This window comes from Rana temporaria, chromosome 3 (assembly GCF_905171775.1).
Source record: "Rana temporaria chromosome 3, aRanTem1.1, whole genome shotgun sequence".
NCBI classification, from domain to species: domain Eukaryota; kingdom Metazoa; phylum Chordata; class Amphibia; order Anura; family Ranidae; genus Rana; species Rana temporaria.
This window is the reverse complement of record NC_053491.1, coordinates 74698341-74716095: the sequence shown is the minus strand read 5'-3', so window position 1 is coordinate 74716095 and position 17755 is coordinate 74698341. Positions and strand designations below refer to the sequence as shown.

The window sequence follows — 17755 nt, the reverse complement described above, 5'->3', positions numbered from 1 at the left end:
GGATTCAGAAAGAACTTACGCCGACCTTTCTACTGATACGCCGCGTAAGTCCACGGATGCGCCGTCGTATCTATGCGCATCTATGCGCCATACCCACAAAACGGATACGCGGGGTCCTACTTGTGCACTGTGAAATAATGCAGCACATCCCTCCAGGCAGGGCTGGATTCCAGACAAGGCCACAGAGGCCAGGCCTCAGGGCAGCAGTGGGTGCAGGGGCGGCGACGGCGCCACGGCAACAGGGGGCAGGGATGGACTGGCCATCGGGACTACCGGGAGTTTCCCGGTGGGCCGATGGGCTCAGTGGGCTGTTTGCAGCGGCCGCCTAATCTGCATCAAAGGTCCGCAGCGATCTACCCGTCAGTCGCCGACAGCTGGTGCCTGACGGGTAGATTGAGATTTAGCCAACATGCAGAGTAGCGCAGGAAGCGTGTGTAATAAGTTCTCTCTCGTGTCACTCTGCTTCCCGGCGGCCCCTCCTCTCTTCTCTTACATCACCATTTGCTTGTGACATCATCTGGGATGGACGAGAAGAGAGGAGAGGCCGCCAGGGGGGAGGAGAGTGACATGAGAGAGAACTTTTTACACACGCTTCCTGCACTACTCTACATGCTGGCTGGTAAACGATGTGCCCTGGTGTGCTATGTGCTCTGATGTGCTATGTGCCCTGATGTGCTATGTGCCCCCTGATGTCCTGTGCCTCAATGTAGTGTGCCCTGATGTGCTGTGATGGGTCTTGATGTGCTGCACCCTGTACCCTGATGTGCTCTGTATGTGTGGTGCCCTGTGTCCTGATGTGCTGGGCTCTGTACCCTGATGTGCTGTGCCCTGTACCCTGATGTGCTGTGCCCTATACCCTGATGTGCTGTGCCCTGATGTGCTGAGCTCTGTACCATGCCCTGATGTGCACTGTGTCCTGATGTGCACTGTACCCTGATGTGCTGTGCCCTGTACCCTGATGTGTTGTGCCCTGATGTGCTGAGCTCTGTACCGTGCCCTGATGTGCACTGTACCCTGATGTGCACTGTACCCTGATGTGCTGTGCCCTGGGCCGGTCTGGATGAAGGCCCCCTATGTGATAGTGTGTGTGTGGGGGGCGGCATTGAAGGGCCGGGCCTTGGGGCAGCAAAGGGAGTAAATCCAGACCTGCCTCCAGGCTGTATTGCAGTTTGAAAGGAGCTCATAGAAAACTTTTGTTTTCTGTGTGTCTTAGCAGTGACTGCAATCCTTTCAATGCAGAACAACACTAGTCACTGCACTCATGTGTGAGTCTTACACTCACTTCCTGGTTGTGTTTACAAAACAGGAAATGTCTGGAAATCTGCTCAGTGGGACATAAATAGCAAATAAAAAACAGGCATGGGATTTAAATCGTCAAAATACAAATAAATGTTTGACTTTAGATCCTTTATTTTCAGATCCTTGTGACAGAGACTGAATAGAATGACGTTTTATTTACAGGAAGTGAGGGTGGGAATGCCTCTTGTTCAGGCGGTGATCGGTGTGGGAAGGGTTAACTCCGGCGGGCCATTATTTGTCAGGGGGCGGCTGCGGAACCGTGGCGGGCGTGGTTTAGCGGGTGACGTCACCCGGGAGGAAGGGCTGCCCGTTTCCTTCCTCCATCGGATAGAGCTGCTCGGGACACCGGTGGGAGCTTCCGCTTTCTTGTGGAACGTACGGGCGGGGGACGGAGCGCCGACAAGCCGAGTCTAGTGGACGTCCAGCTGGGTCAATGTGTGATTGCTGACAGAAAGGGATCATGGCGGCGATACGGCTCGTGTTCCTGCTTTCCTGGGCGGCCAGTTCGGGAGGTGAGAGAAAGAGAGCGGGGAATGGGAGGGAGGGGGGAGTCCGGGGCCGCTCCAGTCTGATGGCAGCCCGGCTATCCCAGGGGGGAGGGGAGGAGGCTGAGCTCACTCCCTATACAGATGCAGCATGTGTCCAGTGATGACAGGTCCGTACACCGGGCACATGGCCATCCATCCCCCTCTGTCCCGGGGCTCTACACTGCCTGTCATCGGAGGGATGCCCTCCATTCTTCTCTATAGTGATCGGAGCCTTTGTTGTGATGTGTATACACCATAAACACGGAGCACATGTGTGTACAATACAGGAGACCCTCTGATGTGAGATCACCTCCTCCCTCTTCTCCTAAGCCCTCCATTGTCTATAGGAGGATGGGGAGGGAGCAGGTGGATCCGGGCTTCTGTGTCTATTAGATGGTCAGAATAGACCCCCATTGGCTGGGCACTGTGTATGTCAGAGATATTGATTGGTCAGGGTAGATCCTTCACTTGTGGGCACATGTCAGATGTATTAATCAGGTTAATACCCCCCCCCCAAATTGGCTGGGCACATTGTGTACATCAGAAGTATTGATTGGCCAGAGTAGATTCCCCTTCCTCCTCCCTTTTTATTGGCTAGCCACTGTGTGTACATCAGCAGTATTGATTGGCCAGGGTACATTCCCCCCCCCCCCCTTCATTGGCTAGACACTGTGTACATCAGAAGTATTGATTGACCAGGGAAGATTCCTCTTCCCTCCCTCTTCCCTCATTGGCTAGCCACTGTGTGTACATCAGAAGTATTGATTGGCCAGTGTACGTCCCCCCCCCCCCCCTTCATTGGCTAGACACTGTGTACATCAGAAGTATTGATTGACCAGGGAAGATTCCTCTTCCCTCCCTCTTCCATCATTGGCTAGCCACTGTGTGTACATCAGAAGTATTGATTGGCCAGTGTACGTCCCCCCCCCCCTTCATTGGCTAGACACTGTGTACATCAGAAGTATTGATTGGCCAGGGTAGATTCCTCTTCCCTCCCTCTTCCTTCATTGGCTAGCAACTGTGTGTACATCATAAGTATTGATTGGCCAGGGTACATCCCCCCCCCTTCTTCATTGGCTAGACACTGTGTACATCAGAAGTATTGATTGGCCAGGATAGATTCCCCCTCCCCTCCCCTCATTGGCTAGCCACTGTGTGTACATCATAAGTATTGATTGGCCAGGGTACATCCCCCCCCCCCATCCTTCTTCATTGGCTAGACACTGTGTACATCAGAAGTATTGATTGGCCAGGATAGATTCCTCTCCCCCCCCCCCCCCCTTCCTTACTTGGCTAGCCACTGTGTGTACATCAGAAGTATTGATTGGCCAGGGCAGATTCCTCCTTCTGCCCTCATTAGCTGGGCTCATTGTACATCAGACGTATTGATTGGCCAGGGTAGGTGCCCATCCCTTCATTGGCTAGTCACTGTGTGTACATCAGAAGTATTGATTGGCCAGGATAGATTCCCCCTTCCCTCCCTTCATTGGCTAGCCACTGTGTGTACATCAGAAGTATTGATTGGTCAAGGCAGTTTCCACACCCCCCCCTCCCCAGTCATTGGCTGGGCACATTGTGTACGTCAGAATTATTGATTCGTCAGGGTAGATTCCCCTCACTGTAGGGTTTATTTACTAAAGAAAAATCTACTACGCTACAAGGGGAAGCTCTGCTGGTTTCTATCATCTAAACCTGTACAAGCAACAATGCTATTATTTGACTTCCTTGTATGACTCCCTCAGATCTACAGCGACTGCACTTCCTGGTGCATTTATAGTGCACAGTGGCTTTGCCTTTAGTATATATTCCTCTGTGTACATCAAAGGTATTGACTGGTCAGGGTAGATTTACCTCCTCCAATTGGCTGGGCACCATGTGTACATCGCATGTATTGATTGGTAGATTCCCCTCCTACTCTCATTGGCTGGCCTCTGTGTGTGTGTGTGTGTGTGTGTGTGTATAGCAGAGGTATTGGAGGGTTGGGGTAGATGATTCACCCCCCCCCCCAATAAGCTGGGCACTGTTGCCTACATCAGAGGTAATGATTGGTCAGGGTAGATCCCCCCCCCCCCATTGGCTGGCAGCTGCGTGTGCATCAGAGGTTATTGGATGGTCAGGTAGACCCCCCCCCCTCCTCTGGCTGGTTGCAGGCATTGCATGGTCTGGGAAAATTCACCAGCATGCAGGGCACTGTGCCTATATCGGAGCCTCAGAGGTATTGGATGAGATCAGCTGGCGTCTGTAAAGATCCACCAACTGACTGGTTCCAGTACCAGGGGTTGGAGGATCTAAGTAGATCCCCCCCCCCCCTTCTCTGGCTGGGCACAGTGTATATATCAAAGACTGTATCCAAAACTGAGAGGTATTGCATGGTCAGTGCCCCCCACAGCTGGGCACTGTGCCAGTGTCTGAGGCTTTGGATGGTCAGGGTAAGTGTTTTTTTGGGTGGGCGCAGTGTGTACATCAGAGGCATTGCATGGTCAGGGTAGATCCTTCTGTCAGCGGGGCACTGTTTGTGTATATGGGCATTTTGGAGACAGCTTCTAACCTCAGCTTATTCAATTAGGTTTTGGCAGTAAAACCTGGAAGCTGCTTGGTGTCTATGCTGAAGTGAGCCTGATTTTTGCACTCTTCAGCTTTAGTAAATAAAGCCCTGTGAGTGTATCAGAGACATTGGATGGTCAGGGTATTGCTGGCTGGCTGGGCACTGTGTGCTTATAGTTACATTGGCTGGTTGGGCACTGTGCATATCTTAGATATTGGATGGTTGGGGTAGATCCTGGCTGGGCACTGTTGGTATATAAGACATTGGCTGTTCAGGGTAGATCCTCCTGCTGGCTGGGCACTGTGTATCTGAGACATTGGCTGGTCGGGGTAGATCCTCCTGCTGGCTGGGCACTGTGTATTTGAGACATTGGCTGGTTGGGGTAGATCCTGGCTGGGCACTGTGTATCTGAGACATTGGCTGGTCGGGGTAGATACACAGTGCCCAGCCAGCAGGAGGATCTGAGACATTGGCTGGTCGGGGTAGATCCTCCTGCTGGCTGGGCACTATGTATCTGAGACATTGGCTGGTCGGGGTAGATCCTCCTGCTGGCTGGGCACTATGTATCTGAGACATTGGCTGGTCGGGGTAGATCCTCCTGCTGGCTGGGCACTGTGTATCTGAGACCTTGGCTGGTCGGGGTAGATCCTGGCTGGGCACTGTGTATCTGAGACATTGGCTGGTCGGGGTAGATCCTGGCTGGGCACTGTGTATCTGAGACATTGGCTGGTCGGGGTAGATCCTGGCTGGGCACTGTGTATCTGAGACATTGGCTGGTCGGGGTAGATCCTCCTCCTGCTGGCTGGGCACTGTGTATATGTCAGGAGAGGACAAGCTGCTCCTGTGTAGGAGAGGATTGCTGCAGACTTCCCAGCACCCTCCTCTGTAGGCGGTTGGTGGGGGGAAAATAAGAAAAGATGGAGGGATTGAGGCGTTGCAAGACCTGGAGACGACAGTGGATCCGATGGATCTGTTGTGTTTTTGTTGTCAATTGCTCCCCCCTCCCCCTTTCCTCCTCACTTAGCTACAAGCAAGCTGGGATTCACATTTAACCCATTAGTCTCCATATCCTGGCATGACACCGCCGTAGAATGGAGACGCTGGCTGTTACTATGCAAAGGAAGAGCTGAGGATCAAGTTTTGTTTTCATTTATCTTTTGAATCTGTGACCTCCCCAGTCCAGGTCACCGATGTGCATTTATGATGTAGGCGATGTTTCTATGATTCTATAGCTGGCATGTGAGGGCAATACATGGAAAGCAGTCTGGATGGGGCTGTCATTCCTCGGCTCACCTCTGCTGCAGTCTATTCTCAGCTAGTGTCATGTTTTCTGCCTTGCACATACATATATTGGAATGATTTTCTTTCGTTATGACTTGATATGTTTGGTAACTGCTGTGAGATCATTTCCTCTGAAATATGATGCGCTGAAACAGATGTTGCGCTATTACACATTATGCAACTGAAACCATGGCCTCCGGGCCTAGAAACTGACAGTTGCTGCCCTTCAGTCACCGGCGCACCTTTATTTTATCAGTGTGTCTTGTACTATGCCGGTGATCTGATGGAAGATATTCTCTGGAAAAGCATGAACTTGTCTGAATGGTGTAATAATTGCGGGGCAATACTTCCAACCAAAAGCAAACATTTGTTTTATTGCAGCTTAACAATTCTTGGATGTGATGGCTGCATTGGTTTTATTTTTTAAGTCTTCTCTCCTTTTTATTTTCATCCGGTAAAGTGACCAATAAGTATGTTATTCAACGTTCTGCAGATGTAGCAGTTGGAGGGTTGAGACAAACCATGTTCCACCTTACTGTAGCGCACCCCCTAGGGAGCTGCAGATGAACTGGATTCCCCACTCCTACACACAGGATTTTTCACAAGAATTCCAGATTCTGAGAACAGTCCGTAATTTTGTTTTTTGTCATTTGAGGGTTACATGGGTTGTAAAGGTTCTTCTTAAAAACAAAAACAAAAAAACTGTCATATTTGCCTCCACTGTACAGTTTAGTTTTGCACACAATGGCCCCTATCCTCCTCTTCTGGGGTCCCTCAGCAGCGCTCCTGGCTCCTCCTCTTCTCGAGTGTACCGTCGGAGAAGCATTTCTCTGATGGGACATTCGTGTGGGCGTGTTCCTGTAGGTACATTTTAGTTTAGCTCAGGGCTGGATGACTCATCATGACAGCTCCTGTGGTGCCTCCCCCAGTTTCTGGGACATTGGAGAACGTTCTAGAGCTAGTGGGCAGGAGGTTGGGAGGAGCTGCTGGAATATTTGAGACCTTGTCCAATCCCCAGGAGTGGTCTAGCAGGGGGCAGAGCTTGCCACCATAAATTGGTCTTGAGCCATGCCAGCAGGCAGTCTGGTGGAAGATGGAGATATCGTGTTGAGGCGACTATGGGTAGCCCTAAGGGGTACCCCGTAAACTAGATGGCATGCCTAGTCATGTCTGTGAATGTCAGACTTATACAATGCCTCATGGGACGTGAAGGGCCATAGTTTGGAGATCCCAATTGTGGAACAATAAAGTGACACAGCTTCTACATTCACATCACTTCCTCTCTGTGGTCACTGCTCCCAGCACAACCTCTTCAGGTACTGCCAACCTACCTGGCTGCCCCTCTCGCTAGCCCACCTGGCTGACTCTCAGATCTCTCAGGGAAGGATGAAAACTTTGGCACACGCTGTCTTCAGGGAGAACTGGCTACATGTGACAGTTTCCCCTCTTATAAGTCCTCAGTAGTGCTGACCTACTCGCGCTGTCCTCTGGCCCCCAGTTCCCCAGAAAGGACTTTCTCCGGGTATTGGGGCAGGAACCTTCCAAGCTCCGGCCCAAGGTCGCCCCCTCTCCATTTAGGGGGTACCCTTGAGGGCCACTCATAGCCTCTTAAGCACTATATCACCATCTTCAACCTGACTGCCTGCTGGCATGGCTCATGGCCTATTTATGCCCCCCTGCTAGACCACTCCGGGATTGGCCGAGGTCTCATAAATATTTCAGGCAGCACCTCCTGCCCACTAGCTCTAGAACGTTCTCCAATGTCCCAGAAACTGGGGGAGGCACCAGGGGAGCTGTCGGGATGAGTCAATCGGCTGAGTCCCTGAACCCCAACACAGATTCCATGGCTCAGTCTTAGCCCTGATCCTAAACTAAAATGTACTTGCTCTACTTCTATCACACACTAGAGCTACATTCCCATTTACCAAACGTCATCAAAAGATTCCAAGAATCGGGAGAAATCTGTGTGTAAGGCTGCATTCACACCTAAGCGACAGCCGCGTACGCGTGTAGCGGCAGATTTGCCGCGATTACAAATTTTTTATTTTTTTTTCTAAAGTATTCCCATTGCTGTCTATGGGAAAACGCGCCTGTCGCGTGAAAAAAAGGGTCCGGGACTTTTTTTCAGGCGACAGGCGTTGCGCGTCTATGAGATGTGAACCATCTCCATAGACGGCAATGGGAATTCTCCCCTCTAGCGACAGAAGCGTCCCGCGTCGGGCGTTTTGTCGCTTAGGTGTGAATGGGGTCTAAGGGACAAAGCCAAAGTGCATTATTGGATGCCCATGATCTTGGGGTTCTCGGACGGCATTTCATTAAAAACCGGCATTATTCTGATGGATATCACTGCATGGGCTCAGGAATATTTGCAAAAAATAACTGTCTGTGAACCCAGGTCGCCGTGCTGTCCAAAAACACAAGGTGAAGCTCTATCATGCAAAGAAGAAATCGCAATATCAGAACATGTGGTGGATAAATACATTTTTTTTTTCTTGTATATTTTCGTGCACACAAACACAATATAATGCCCAATTTTTTTTTGTAAAATATAAAAGATGTTGCGCCAAGTAAATGGATACCAAACATGTTGCGCTTTAGGCTCCATTCACATCTAGGCGGACGAAATCGCGGTACAAATAGCAGCGATTTGCGGCGACAAAACGCCGGTATTGTCCGCCTAGATGTGCCCCAGATTGACCCCCTCTATGGAGATGCTTCCCATCTCCTAGCCGAACGCCGAAAGACGCCTGAAAAAACACATTTCCATAGAGGGAAATGTGTTTCCAGCCCTCTGGCGGCAGCGGCGTAGCGCTACAGGCGAAAAAACGCCTAGATGTGAATGGGGGCTTAAAATTGTGAACTGCGACAAATTACGGGTAAATTAAACTAATTTAGATTTACACAGGAGGTGTCTGGTGCAGGGTGCTGCCCTTGGCATAAACATGCAGGCAGGAGGGTGTGCTGAGCTGAGAATGCCCCACCCCCCTCCCTCCCTAAAGATTACAGAGATATGACATAATTTGCCTAGGCTAGCATTCAGGAAGTAATTGAAGAAATGTAAAAAAAAAAGTTTAAAACCAGTAAATATGATATACTTTCCTATCTATTTACTAATCCTAGCCACGTGAGAATTAAAAATAATCAATGTTGATGATTGGGGGGAGTGAAGTGCCACTTTAATGGTGCCAAGCAGCAATGCACACAGGGCCCAGTGTTTGAGCAGTGAGGTGGAGAGATCTCCTCACAGCTGCCTGTCAAGCACCTTCTAAAAAGCGATCGGCCACAATTGCCTTTTAGAGGGGCGTCAATGGCTTGTGTGTTTGTGTGTGTGTGTGAGAGAGAACAAGCCTTCGTGATTTTACGTTTTTTTTTTTTTTTTTTATTGTTGGTGAATGTGAAATGCTGTGTACATTCCAGCATGTGAGCTGTTTAATTGGGTTCAGCCAATATGTTGTTGCAGTGTAGGGCTGCAACTAACAATTATTTTAATAATCGATTAGTTGGCCGATTATTATTTCGAATAATCGGTTAATAACCTTAAAAAAAAAAATCATCATTTTGCTGCGATTTGCATTTTTTTTGCCAATTGTTTGTTGGGCAGATTAGAAAACAAATTGCCACAAAACATTTTTTTCTGCAGCTTCTCCATTGAAGTATATTGAACAAAAAAAAACTAAATGGCAGTTTTGCGTTAAAAAAAAAAAAAGTCCTTGCCCTTTCCAAATACCCAGCAGTGGAAAAAATCATGGGTGTGAAACCATGTAAATGAACGTAGTGTGTTTCGCCAAAAAGCACAGAGGTGTGACCCCGGCCTGAGATGTTTAGTAACATAATGGGGGTTAAAAAACTAAAATTAGAACAAAAAGAGCAAATCGCTACTGTAAGGGGTTCATTTTACAGTAGCGATTTGCTGTTTTTGTACTATAAATTATTATTATTTTTTTTTTTTTTTAACCCCATTATGTTACTGGCCGATTTTAATCGATTATGAAAATGGTAATCGATTAATTTCTTAATCGATTAGTTGTCTCGGCCCTAGTTGCAGTGTACTTTCACCCAGCATGAACTCCCCTAATGTCCCCGAAGGTTTAGTAACATTGTTTTTTCCCCTGAATAGTTTACCTGAATTCAGCCGTCACAAACATGAAAGGCCCTTGGCAGCAGCATGCTTCAAATGGAGCATCTGTAGAATGACCTGGCACAATGTACAGGCACAGCGGGGGACTGAAGTTACAGGATGAAAAGCAAAGGCATGGATGGAATACATCACTTAAAATATATCCTATTGAATAATATGGAGCCGCTTGGATGAGCCTGTTTCAGAATAGCACAAGAGCACATTTTAGGGCTTGTTCACACCAGATGTATTGGCTATGCTGGCTTGACCAAGGTGTAATGTCTTGTGTCCTACAGTGTGTTTACTATGATGTGCTGTGAAAAAGTACTGCATGTAGTACAATATTTTTTGCACGTCGGGTTGCAATGCTATTGCAGTGACTTGTTGCTCACCACATTGTACTCATGTCAACTGATGGATCAACTTTGGTACAACCACCCTGCCCATACATGGATTGAATAAGGGGCAGTCCCAGCTTTACCAGCTGAGATTTGATCCATCTTTGGCCGCATTTAAGCCTCATACACGCGATCGGATTTTCAGCGGACAAAGCGTAGGACTTTCGTCCGAAGAGCTTTGGCCAGGAATTTATATTGCATACAAACGGCAAAGAATTGTCGGCCAACACACACAACTGTTTTTTCAGCTCTTTAGCGCTACCCTTTGGACAACTTCTGCTAATGTTGTGTTATGGTGAGCATTGCTTCTGAGCATGCGTGTTTGTAGTTTGGAGTTTTGTCCGGACTTGTGCACACATGATAAGAAAATCTGACAACACACAATTGTTGGCGGACAATTTTAATGCATGCTATCCCACATTTATCCATGGAAACAATTATCCGATGAAGCATACAAACGGTCGGATTTTCTGACAACAGCCTGCCATCACACAATTCCCGTTCGTTAATTTCCATTGTGTGCATAAGGCTTAAAGTGGTACTAAAAGGTGTTTGAAAAGTCAAACTTTACTTTGCAGTTCCATTTGCACAGAGTGGCCCCGATCGTCCTCTTCTTGGGCCCCCTGGTGGCTCTCGTGGGTCCTCCCCACAATGGATAACCCCCTCTGGGAAGCTCTATCCCGAGGGGGGTTACTTTGCGGGCGCTCTCCTGTGTCATACACTCGGCGGCCGTAGTTGCCGAGTGTATGATTGGCCCCGCCCCCCGCAGCCGCATCATTTGATTTTCAGCAGCGGGAGCCAATGGCTGCGCTGTTATCAATCTACCCAATGAAAACCTGACAAGTCATGAGTAAAGCGCTGCGGGATTGCGACCATCGAAATTTGGGGCGCAGGAAATTAAAACGGGGGGGCCCAGGCACAACAAGATGTTTTTTCACCTTAATGCATAGGATACATCAAGGTGGAAAAAACATGAAGGTTTACAACCCTTTTAAGTAGGGGTGCAACGGATCAAAAAAATCACGGATCGGATCGATCCTCGGATCATGAGTCACGGCTCGGATCAGTAAAAAAAGTAACACTGTAATAGCCATTTTTTCCACACTGTAATAGCCAACATTGCCCCGGCCCCTACACTAGTAAACACTCAGTAACACAGTACACTGTATATGTATAGCCATTTTTCCCACTGTAATATAGCCAACATGAATCGACTCGCTGTACTACTCAGTCTCGCTGTACTCGGTTCGGTTGCAAGCAGACAGCGCGCTCTTGCAGAATAGAAGATCCACGAGCAGAGGGAGGGGTGATGACGTCGGCACGCACCGCCGCCGGGTGTACCAAGATGGTCGACTGCTCCGGAGCTAGGCCGAAGCCGCGGCCTTTCCTAAGGTGGCGGCGGTGGTGCGCTCCGCGGATCGCATTCTGTGCCGTTCCGAACAGGTCGGCCCATTCGGATCGGGCAAGATCTGTTGCACCCCTACTTTAAGTCTCTTTTGGATAGTTTAAGTTGGCTGGGTCTAGTTAGGCATTCATTGATGGGTATCGGGGAGGTGGGTTAAAAAGCAGGTGGTTGAGCTGCATTTTGCCCATACACCTATAAACATGGGAGCCGCTCAGGTTAACAGTCGTAGCCGCTTTGCTTCACGAGATTTGCATTTTTAACACTCCATTTCAGGTCTGACAGGCAGCATGACCTGTCACTCATCCATTGAACATAACGGCACCACGCTGTAGCTGTTTGACTGTAGTGGTGGCATCTCTGTAGCTTTGTGTATCACTTCCTGAATGCCCAGCGGCAAACCACTTATGAAAAAATTAGCCACAGCGGATCAGAGGTGGGTGGTAGAACCTGCTGCCTATGTGGAAAAGCCCCTATGAAATAAGGGAATGTCGTCTTGCCCCAGTATAAAAGCGAGACTAAATCAAACCAGCGTTGTGGTTTAGTGAGAACTCCAGATTCTATGAAAAAGCAATGTATTGTACATTTGTATTGTGGAACTATGGGAAGATCTTTTATTAGTCATGCAGACCCCAGAGACGTTGGGTGGCTCACATGGAGAGGAGCATTTCTGCACAATAGCAGTCCGATTTTGTTTAGAATGGTTATTAGATCTGAATAGATCTTGCTGTGATCTAGTGGCATTGTCTCTTAGCTAGGACATTGCTTTGTAAGGGAAAAGAGTGCAGGTTTACTTGGAGAGGAGGGCCGCTATCTGGTGTTGGATATCTGCCTTGTAGGCACTCCTTTCCTTTGGAAATAGACTTTTAAAGGCCTTGTTCTTTACTGTTGGAACCACTCCTGTTTGTCTTTCCATTCATTTCAATAAAAGGTTTCTGTAGAGCAGTTTACTCTTTTTGTTGTTTATATTTCAGTGACTAATTCTTTAAATTGGAGAATGTATTCTGTGATGACCTTCTCAGTTCCTGATCTAGGCGTGTGTTTAGCCGTACTTTCCACCGTGATCTCATGTCATACACTTACTGTCGGTGCATTGATCATAAACACATTTCAGGAAGTCACTTGGCTGATAAACTTCTGAAATGTCCATGCATGAAAATACAATGGGGTGTTGTGGCTCATTTTTGTTTTGTTGTTTTTGTGTTTTAGTTTGAGAATCTGGGACAGTTGGGGTGTACAGCTTATCTCCCGAATGACAAACAGTTGTGTGTCAAATTTTTTTTATCACAGATTTTTCAATTTGTTTTTGTTTTTTTCACATTCCAATGTTAAAAATAAGAATGAGAGTTCAAGCCAGTTCACACTAGTGCGATGCCAGACCTGGCATGTGATTCGCAGCACGTTGCTGTGCAGATCACATGTAATGTCTGTGCGATGCAAATTCAGCCCTAACTGTAATGCCTTGTACACACCATAGGATTTTCTGTCCGGATAAACTCAGACGGAATTCCGTTCAAACTGTCTTGCAATACACACTGTCGCACCAAATTCCGACCATCAAGAATGCGGTGACTTGTAACGCTACGGCGAGCCGAGAAAAATGAAGTTCAATGCTTCCGAGCATGCTTCGACTTGATTCTGAGCATGCATGTTTTTTTCCCTCCATCAGAGTTCCCTACAGACGAACGTAATTTCCAATAGGGGGGAAAAAGAAAACGTGTTCTCTTTCTAAATTCCGACAGAAAAAAACTCTGATGGGAGACAGTCGGAATACTCGATGAATGAAAGAATTCCGTCTGACTTTTTACATTGGAAATTCTGATCTTGTGTACAAGGCATTAGGCTGAATTTGCATCACATTCACACCATACTCGTGCAGGACTTCTTTCCTTCTTTCTTTCTTTCTTTCTTTCTTTCTTTCTTTCTTTCTTTCTTTCTTTCTTTCTTTCTTTCTTTCTTTCTTTCTTTCTTTCTTTCTTTCTTTCTTTCTTTCTTTCTTTCTTTCTTTCTTTCTTTCTTTCTTTCTTTCTTTCTTTCTTTCTTTCTTTCTTTCTTTCTTTCTTTCTTTCTTTCTTTCGTTTTGCGGAGTGTTGACTTATCCTACACTCCGCAATCAGTTTGCATGAACAGGTTTATCGACTTAGATGCGATGCAGATTTGCAGAAAATTTACTGTGAATTCGCACCACGTCTAGTGTGATCAAGAGTGAGAACATTGAGTTCTGCTTTCACACCTGAGCGTTGCGTTTTTGAGTTTTTTTTGTTTACAGTGTTCTTTAACCACTTCCCGCCCGGCCTATGGCCGATTTACGTCCGGGAAGTGGTTATGAAATCCTGACAGGACGTTCTAGAACGTCCTGCAGGATTTCATGCCGCGCGCGCCCGTGGGGGCGCGCATCGCGGCGATCGGTGATGCGGGGTGTCAGTCTGACACCCTGCATCTCCGTAAAGAGCCTCCGGCGGAGACTCTTTACCACGTGATCAGCCGTGTCCAACCACGGCTGATCACGATGTAAACAGGAAGAGCCGCCAATGGCTCTTCCTCACTCGCGTCTGACAGACGCGAGTAGAGGATAGCCGATCGGCGGCTCTCCTGTCAGGGGGGGTTCGCGCTGATTGTTTATCAGCGCAGCCCCCCCTCGGATCGCCACACTGGACCACCAGGGATGCCCACCCTGGAGCACCAGGGTGGGCAAAAAAAAAAAAAAAGCCAAAAAAAAAAAGTCTAAAAAAATTAAAAAAAAAACAAAGAAAGATGCCAGTCAGTGCCCACAAATGGGCACTGACTGGCAACAATCAGTGCTGCCACCCCAGTGTCCATCAGCGCCACCCCAGTGTCCATCAGCGCCACCCCAGTGTCCATCAGCGCCACCCCACAGTGCCCATCCATGCCCAGTGCCGCCCATGAGTGCCCACCTGTGCCGCCCATGAGTGCCCACCTGTGCCGCCCATGAGTGCCCACCTGTGCCGCCCATGAGTGCCCACCTGTGCCGCCCATGAGTGCCCACCAGTGTCGCATACCAGCGCCGCCAATCAGTGCCACCTCATCGATGTCCATCAGTGCCATCTCATCGGTGCCCATTAGTGCCGCCATATCAGTGCCGGTAATTGAAAGAGAAAACTTATTTACAAAAAAATTAACAGAAAAAAATAAAAACGTATTTTTTTTTCCAAATTTTCAGCCTTTTTTTAGTTGTTGCGCAAAAAAAAAAAATCGCAGAGGTGATCAAATACCACCAAAAGAAAGCTCTATTTGTGGGGAAAAAAGGACGCCAATTTTGTTTGGGTACAGTGTAGCATGACCGCGCAATTGCCATTCAAAGTGCGACAGTGCTGAAAGCTGAAAATTGGCTTGGGCGGGAAGCTGCGTAAGTACCTGGTATGGAAGTGGTTAAAGCAGGGGTCGACAAATCCCGGGCGCCAGGTCGCCATGGCGACTAGAAATAGGGTCCTGGCGACTTGGCTTGAAAGGGGGGGCAAAATAAATAAATAAAAAAAAAAAAATTTTTTTTTTTTTTTTTTTTGTGAGCTGGCACCATCTGGTGGTGAGCCGTTGGTATTACAAGTTATTACCACCAGATGTGTAAGCTGGCGCCATCTGGTGGTGGCTGTTGGTATTACAAGTTAAGCATTACAAGTTAAACAGCAATTCTAATGTATACCGTATTATTGCTATTTTCCACCCGGCTTCCGGGTACACACTTCTGCGGGAGTAGGCGTTCCTATGCAGAGGCGCAGTGTCATGTGGGACTTTGCCCAGATGATTGACGTTTATATTATTGACTCCATATAGAATACTTTGGTTTTGTTTTTCTAGCGTTTTTGGCGTCTGGAGCTACAAAACGCTCAGGTGTAAATGAAAGATTAAGCCCTGGTTCACACTGGGCTGCGGGAGAGAAGCCGTGCGAGTTCAGCTGAACTCGCGCGATTTCACTCCCGCTGGCAGTCCCGATTTCGGCCGCGATTTTAAGAGACATCTGTGCAGGTTTCTGCACAGATGTCAATGTAAATCGCGGCCCTAAATCACAAAAAGTAGTACAGGAACTACTTTTTTAAATCATGGCAGCGCCGCAAATGCGGCGTCGCACCGATTAGGACAGTGTCATTTTGCCGGCAAATGCCGCCGATCTGAGATGCGATTTCACAAGTGAAATCGCATCTCAAATCGAAGCAAATCGTACCCAGTGTGAACCTGGGCTAAAAAACTATTTATTTACCTGCTTCCTTGGGTCCCCGCAAGTGGTCCTAGCTCCTCCCTCCCTGCCAAGTGCCCCCAATAAGGAAGCCCCTTGCTGTAGGGGTACTTGAGCAGGCTCACTCCCAAGCTGTGCTCCATGTGTCTATTCACAAACAAAACTCAGCCCCACCTCTGCTCTCTCCTAATTGGCTCACTGGCTGTGACTGACAGCAGAAGGCAATTGTTCCTGCTGCAGTGTGAGCCAATGAGGGGAGGGGGGCCCAGGAGAGACGCTGATCTCATGCACATCACTGGATAGAGATGGGGCTCAGGTAAGTATAAGAGGGGCTGGGGGGAGTTTTTTTTTTTTTTTTTTCACCCAGAAGGTATTTTACCTAAATGCATAGAATACAATAAGGTAAAATGTAGTTTATGTAATTTTATTTGTTCCTCAATCTGTTCATGAAATAGTATCGGCTTAGTAGCGTTTGGCTGTATTTGGCAGCTTATTGAATAGTGTTTGTTTAGAAAGGGCGAGTATTTGAAAGCGGCTTTGGCCTTGGCTTGTTGTATGATACAGTATCTGTAACACCTTTTTGTGAATGCCAGTAGATGTATCGAGTGGATATTTTTTGGTGCATACGAAATTTACAAACTTTGTAGAGTGATGAGAACTATAACGCCTAGTTGGTCCACTGGCTTCTGCATGGACCATTGATCTCCGGGATGAATTTCCATAAAGTCTAGAATGAGCAAATGTTATTGCTTTTAACGTGGAGGTTTGTTGAGATGCAGTGGGAGTTGGATCACATTTATAGCCGAGCTGAAGAGAGCAATAAACTAAATCTTAATGATGCATTGTCTGCAGCGCTGTGTGTTTGGGTCCTGTTTCCTATGAAGTGATTTATATATTGTGTGCAGCAAGAAGGCCGCTTCTAATGTAGCACACGTGACTGCTGTACACATTGTTTAGCTCACCCACACATGGCGTCAAGGTAAAATATCAGCACAGACATTGTGAGACTTGCTTACTCCCTCATTTTTAGCACAGTGCACATCTTTTGTTCACCGTTTTGAAATGGAATAGAAATGAAATGTGCTTCCGACGCACAGTTTTTTTATTTATTGAATTCTTTAAAATGTTGAGCATTACGGCTGTGCTACATGTATTTATTTTTTCATCTGCCATTATGGCCTTTTTTAAATCCTACCCCCCCGTTTGCTGAATTGGCACACTCTCGTGACTCTTATAGAGGCGCTTTTACAGACTGAAGAAAACAATACCCAACACCTGTAACAGCGTTTAATTTAGGTTCTGTGTGCATGAGCACTTAAGCCTCGTACACACGATCGGATTTTCCGTCAGGAATTGTGTAATGACAGGCTGTTAGCGGAAAATCTGACCGTTTGTACGCTTTATCGGACAATTGTCGGATTTTTCGCGGACAACAATCTGTTGTCTGATTTTCAGAGCATGTGTACATAAGTCCGTCGGAAGAAAGTCCAAAAGTACAAACACGCATGCTCGAAATCCATGCTCACCAAACGCAACATTAGCAGAAGGTGCCCAAATGGTGGCGCTAAAGAGCTGAAAAACTACGTTAGTGTTTGTTGGCCGAAAAACTACGTTAGTGTTTGTTGGCCAACAACTGTGTGCCATTTGTATGCGAGACAAGTTTTCGGCCAACGCTCTTTGGACAAGTCGGAGGCTTTGTCTGCGGAAAATCCGATCGTGTGTACGAGGCTTTAGATCAAGGGTGTCAAACTCCATTTCATTGTGGGCCACATCAGCATTATGATTGCCCTCAGAAGGGCCGGTTGTATCTGTAAGATTAGATGTTCGCGAATCCCCTCCCCTTACATTAGATGTCAAGAGCCACCCCACCATCAGATGTTGAGTCTCCCTTACATCACAATGCTGGGAAACTGCTGGATGCATTGCTTGGAAAGCAGAAAGTAAGGGTCTGGAGGAGAACCAGAGGAGGGCTGGAGCTCTCCGGCAGCTGCAGA

General features: G+C 47.6%; 1 protein-coding gene across 2 annotated transcripts in view; it reads left to right on the top strand.

Annotated features, from left to right (window-relative positions):
• The first annotated feature begins 1584 nt into the window (after positions 1-1584).
• The window catches only part of ADAM10 (ADAM metallopeptidase domain 10), a 205963-nt gene continuing 189792 nt past the window's right edge, over positions 1585-17755 (top strand). Inside the window, exon 1 of one of the 2 annotated variants that reach the window (XM_040342762.1) lies at positions 1585-1811. In XM_040342762.1, the coding sequence (XP_040198696.1) occupies positions 1760-1811 (52 nt within the window). In that variant the 5' untranslated portion in view covers positions 1585-1759. The remainder of the gene's footprint in view (positions 1812-17755) is intronic. The other variant, XM_040342763.1, reaches the window with a different exon arrangement.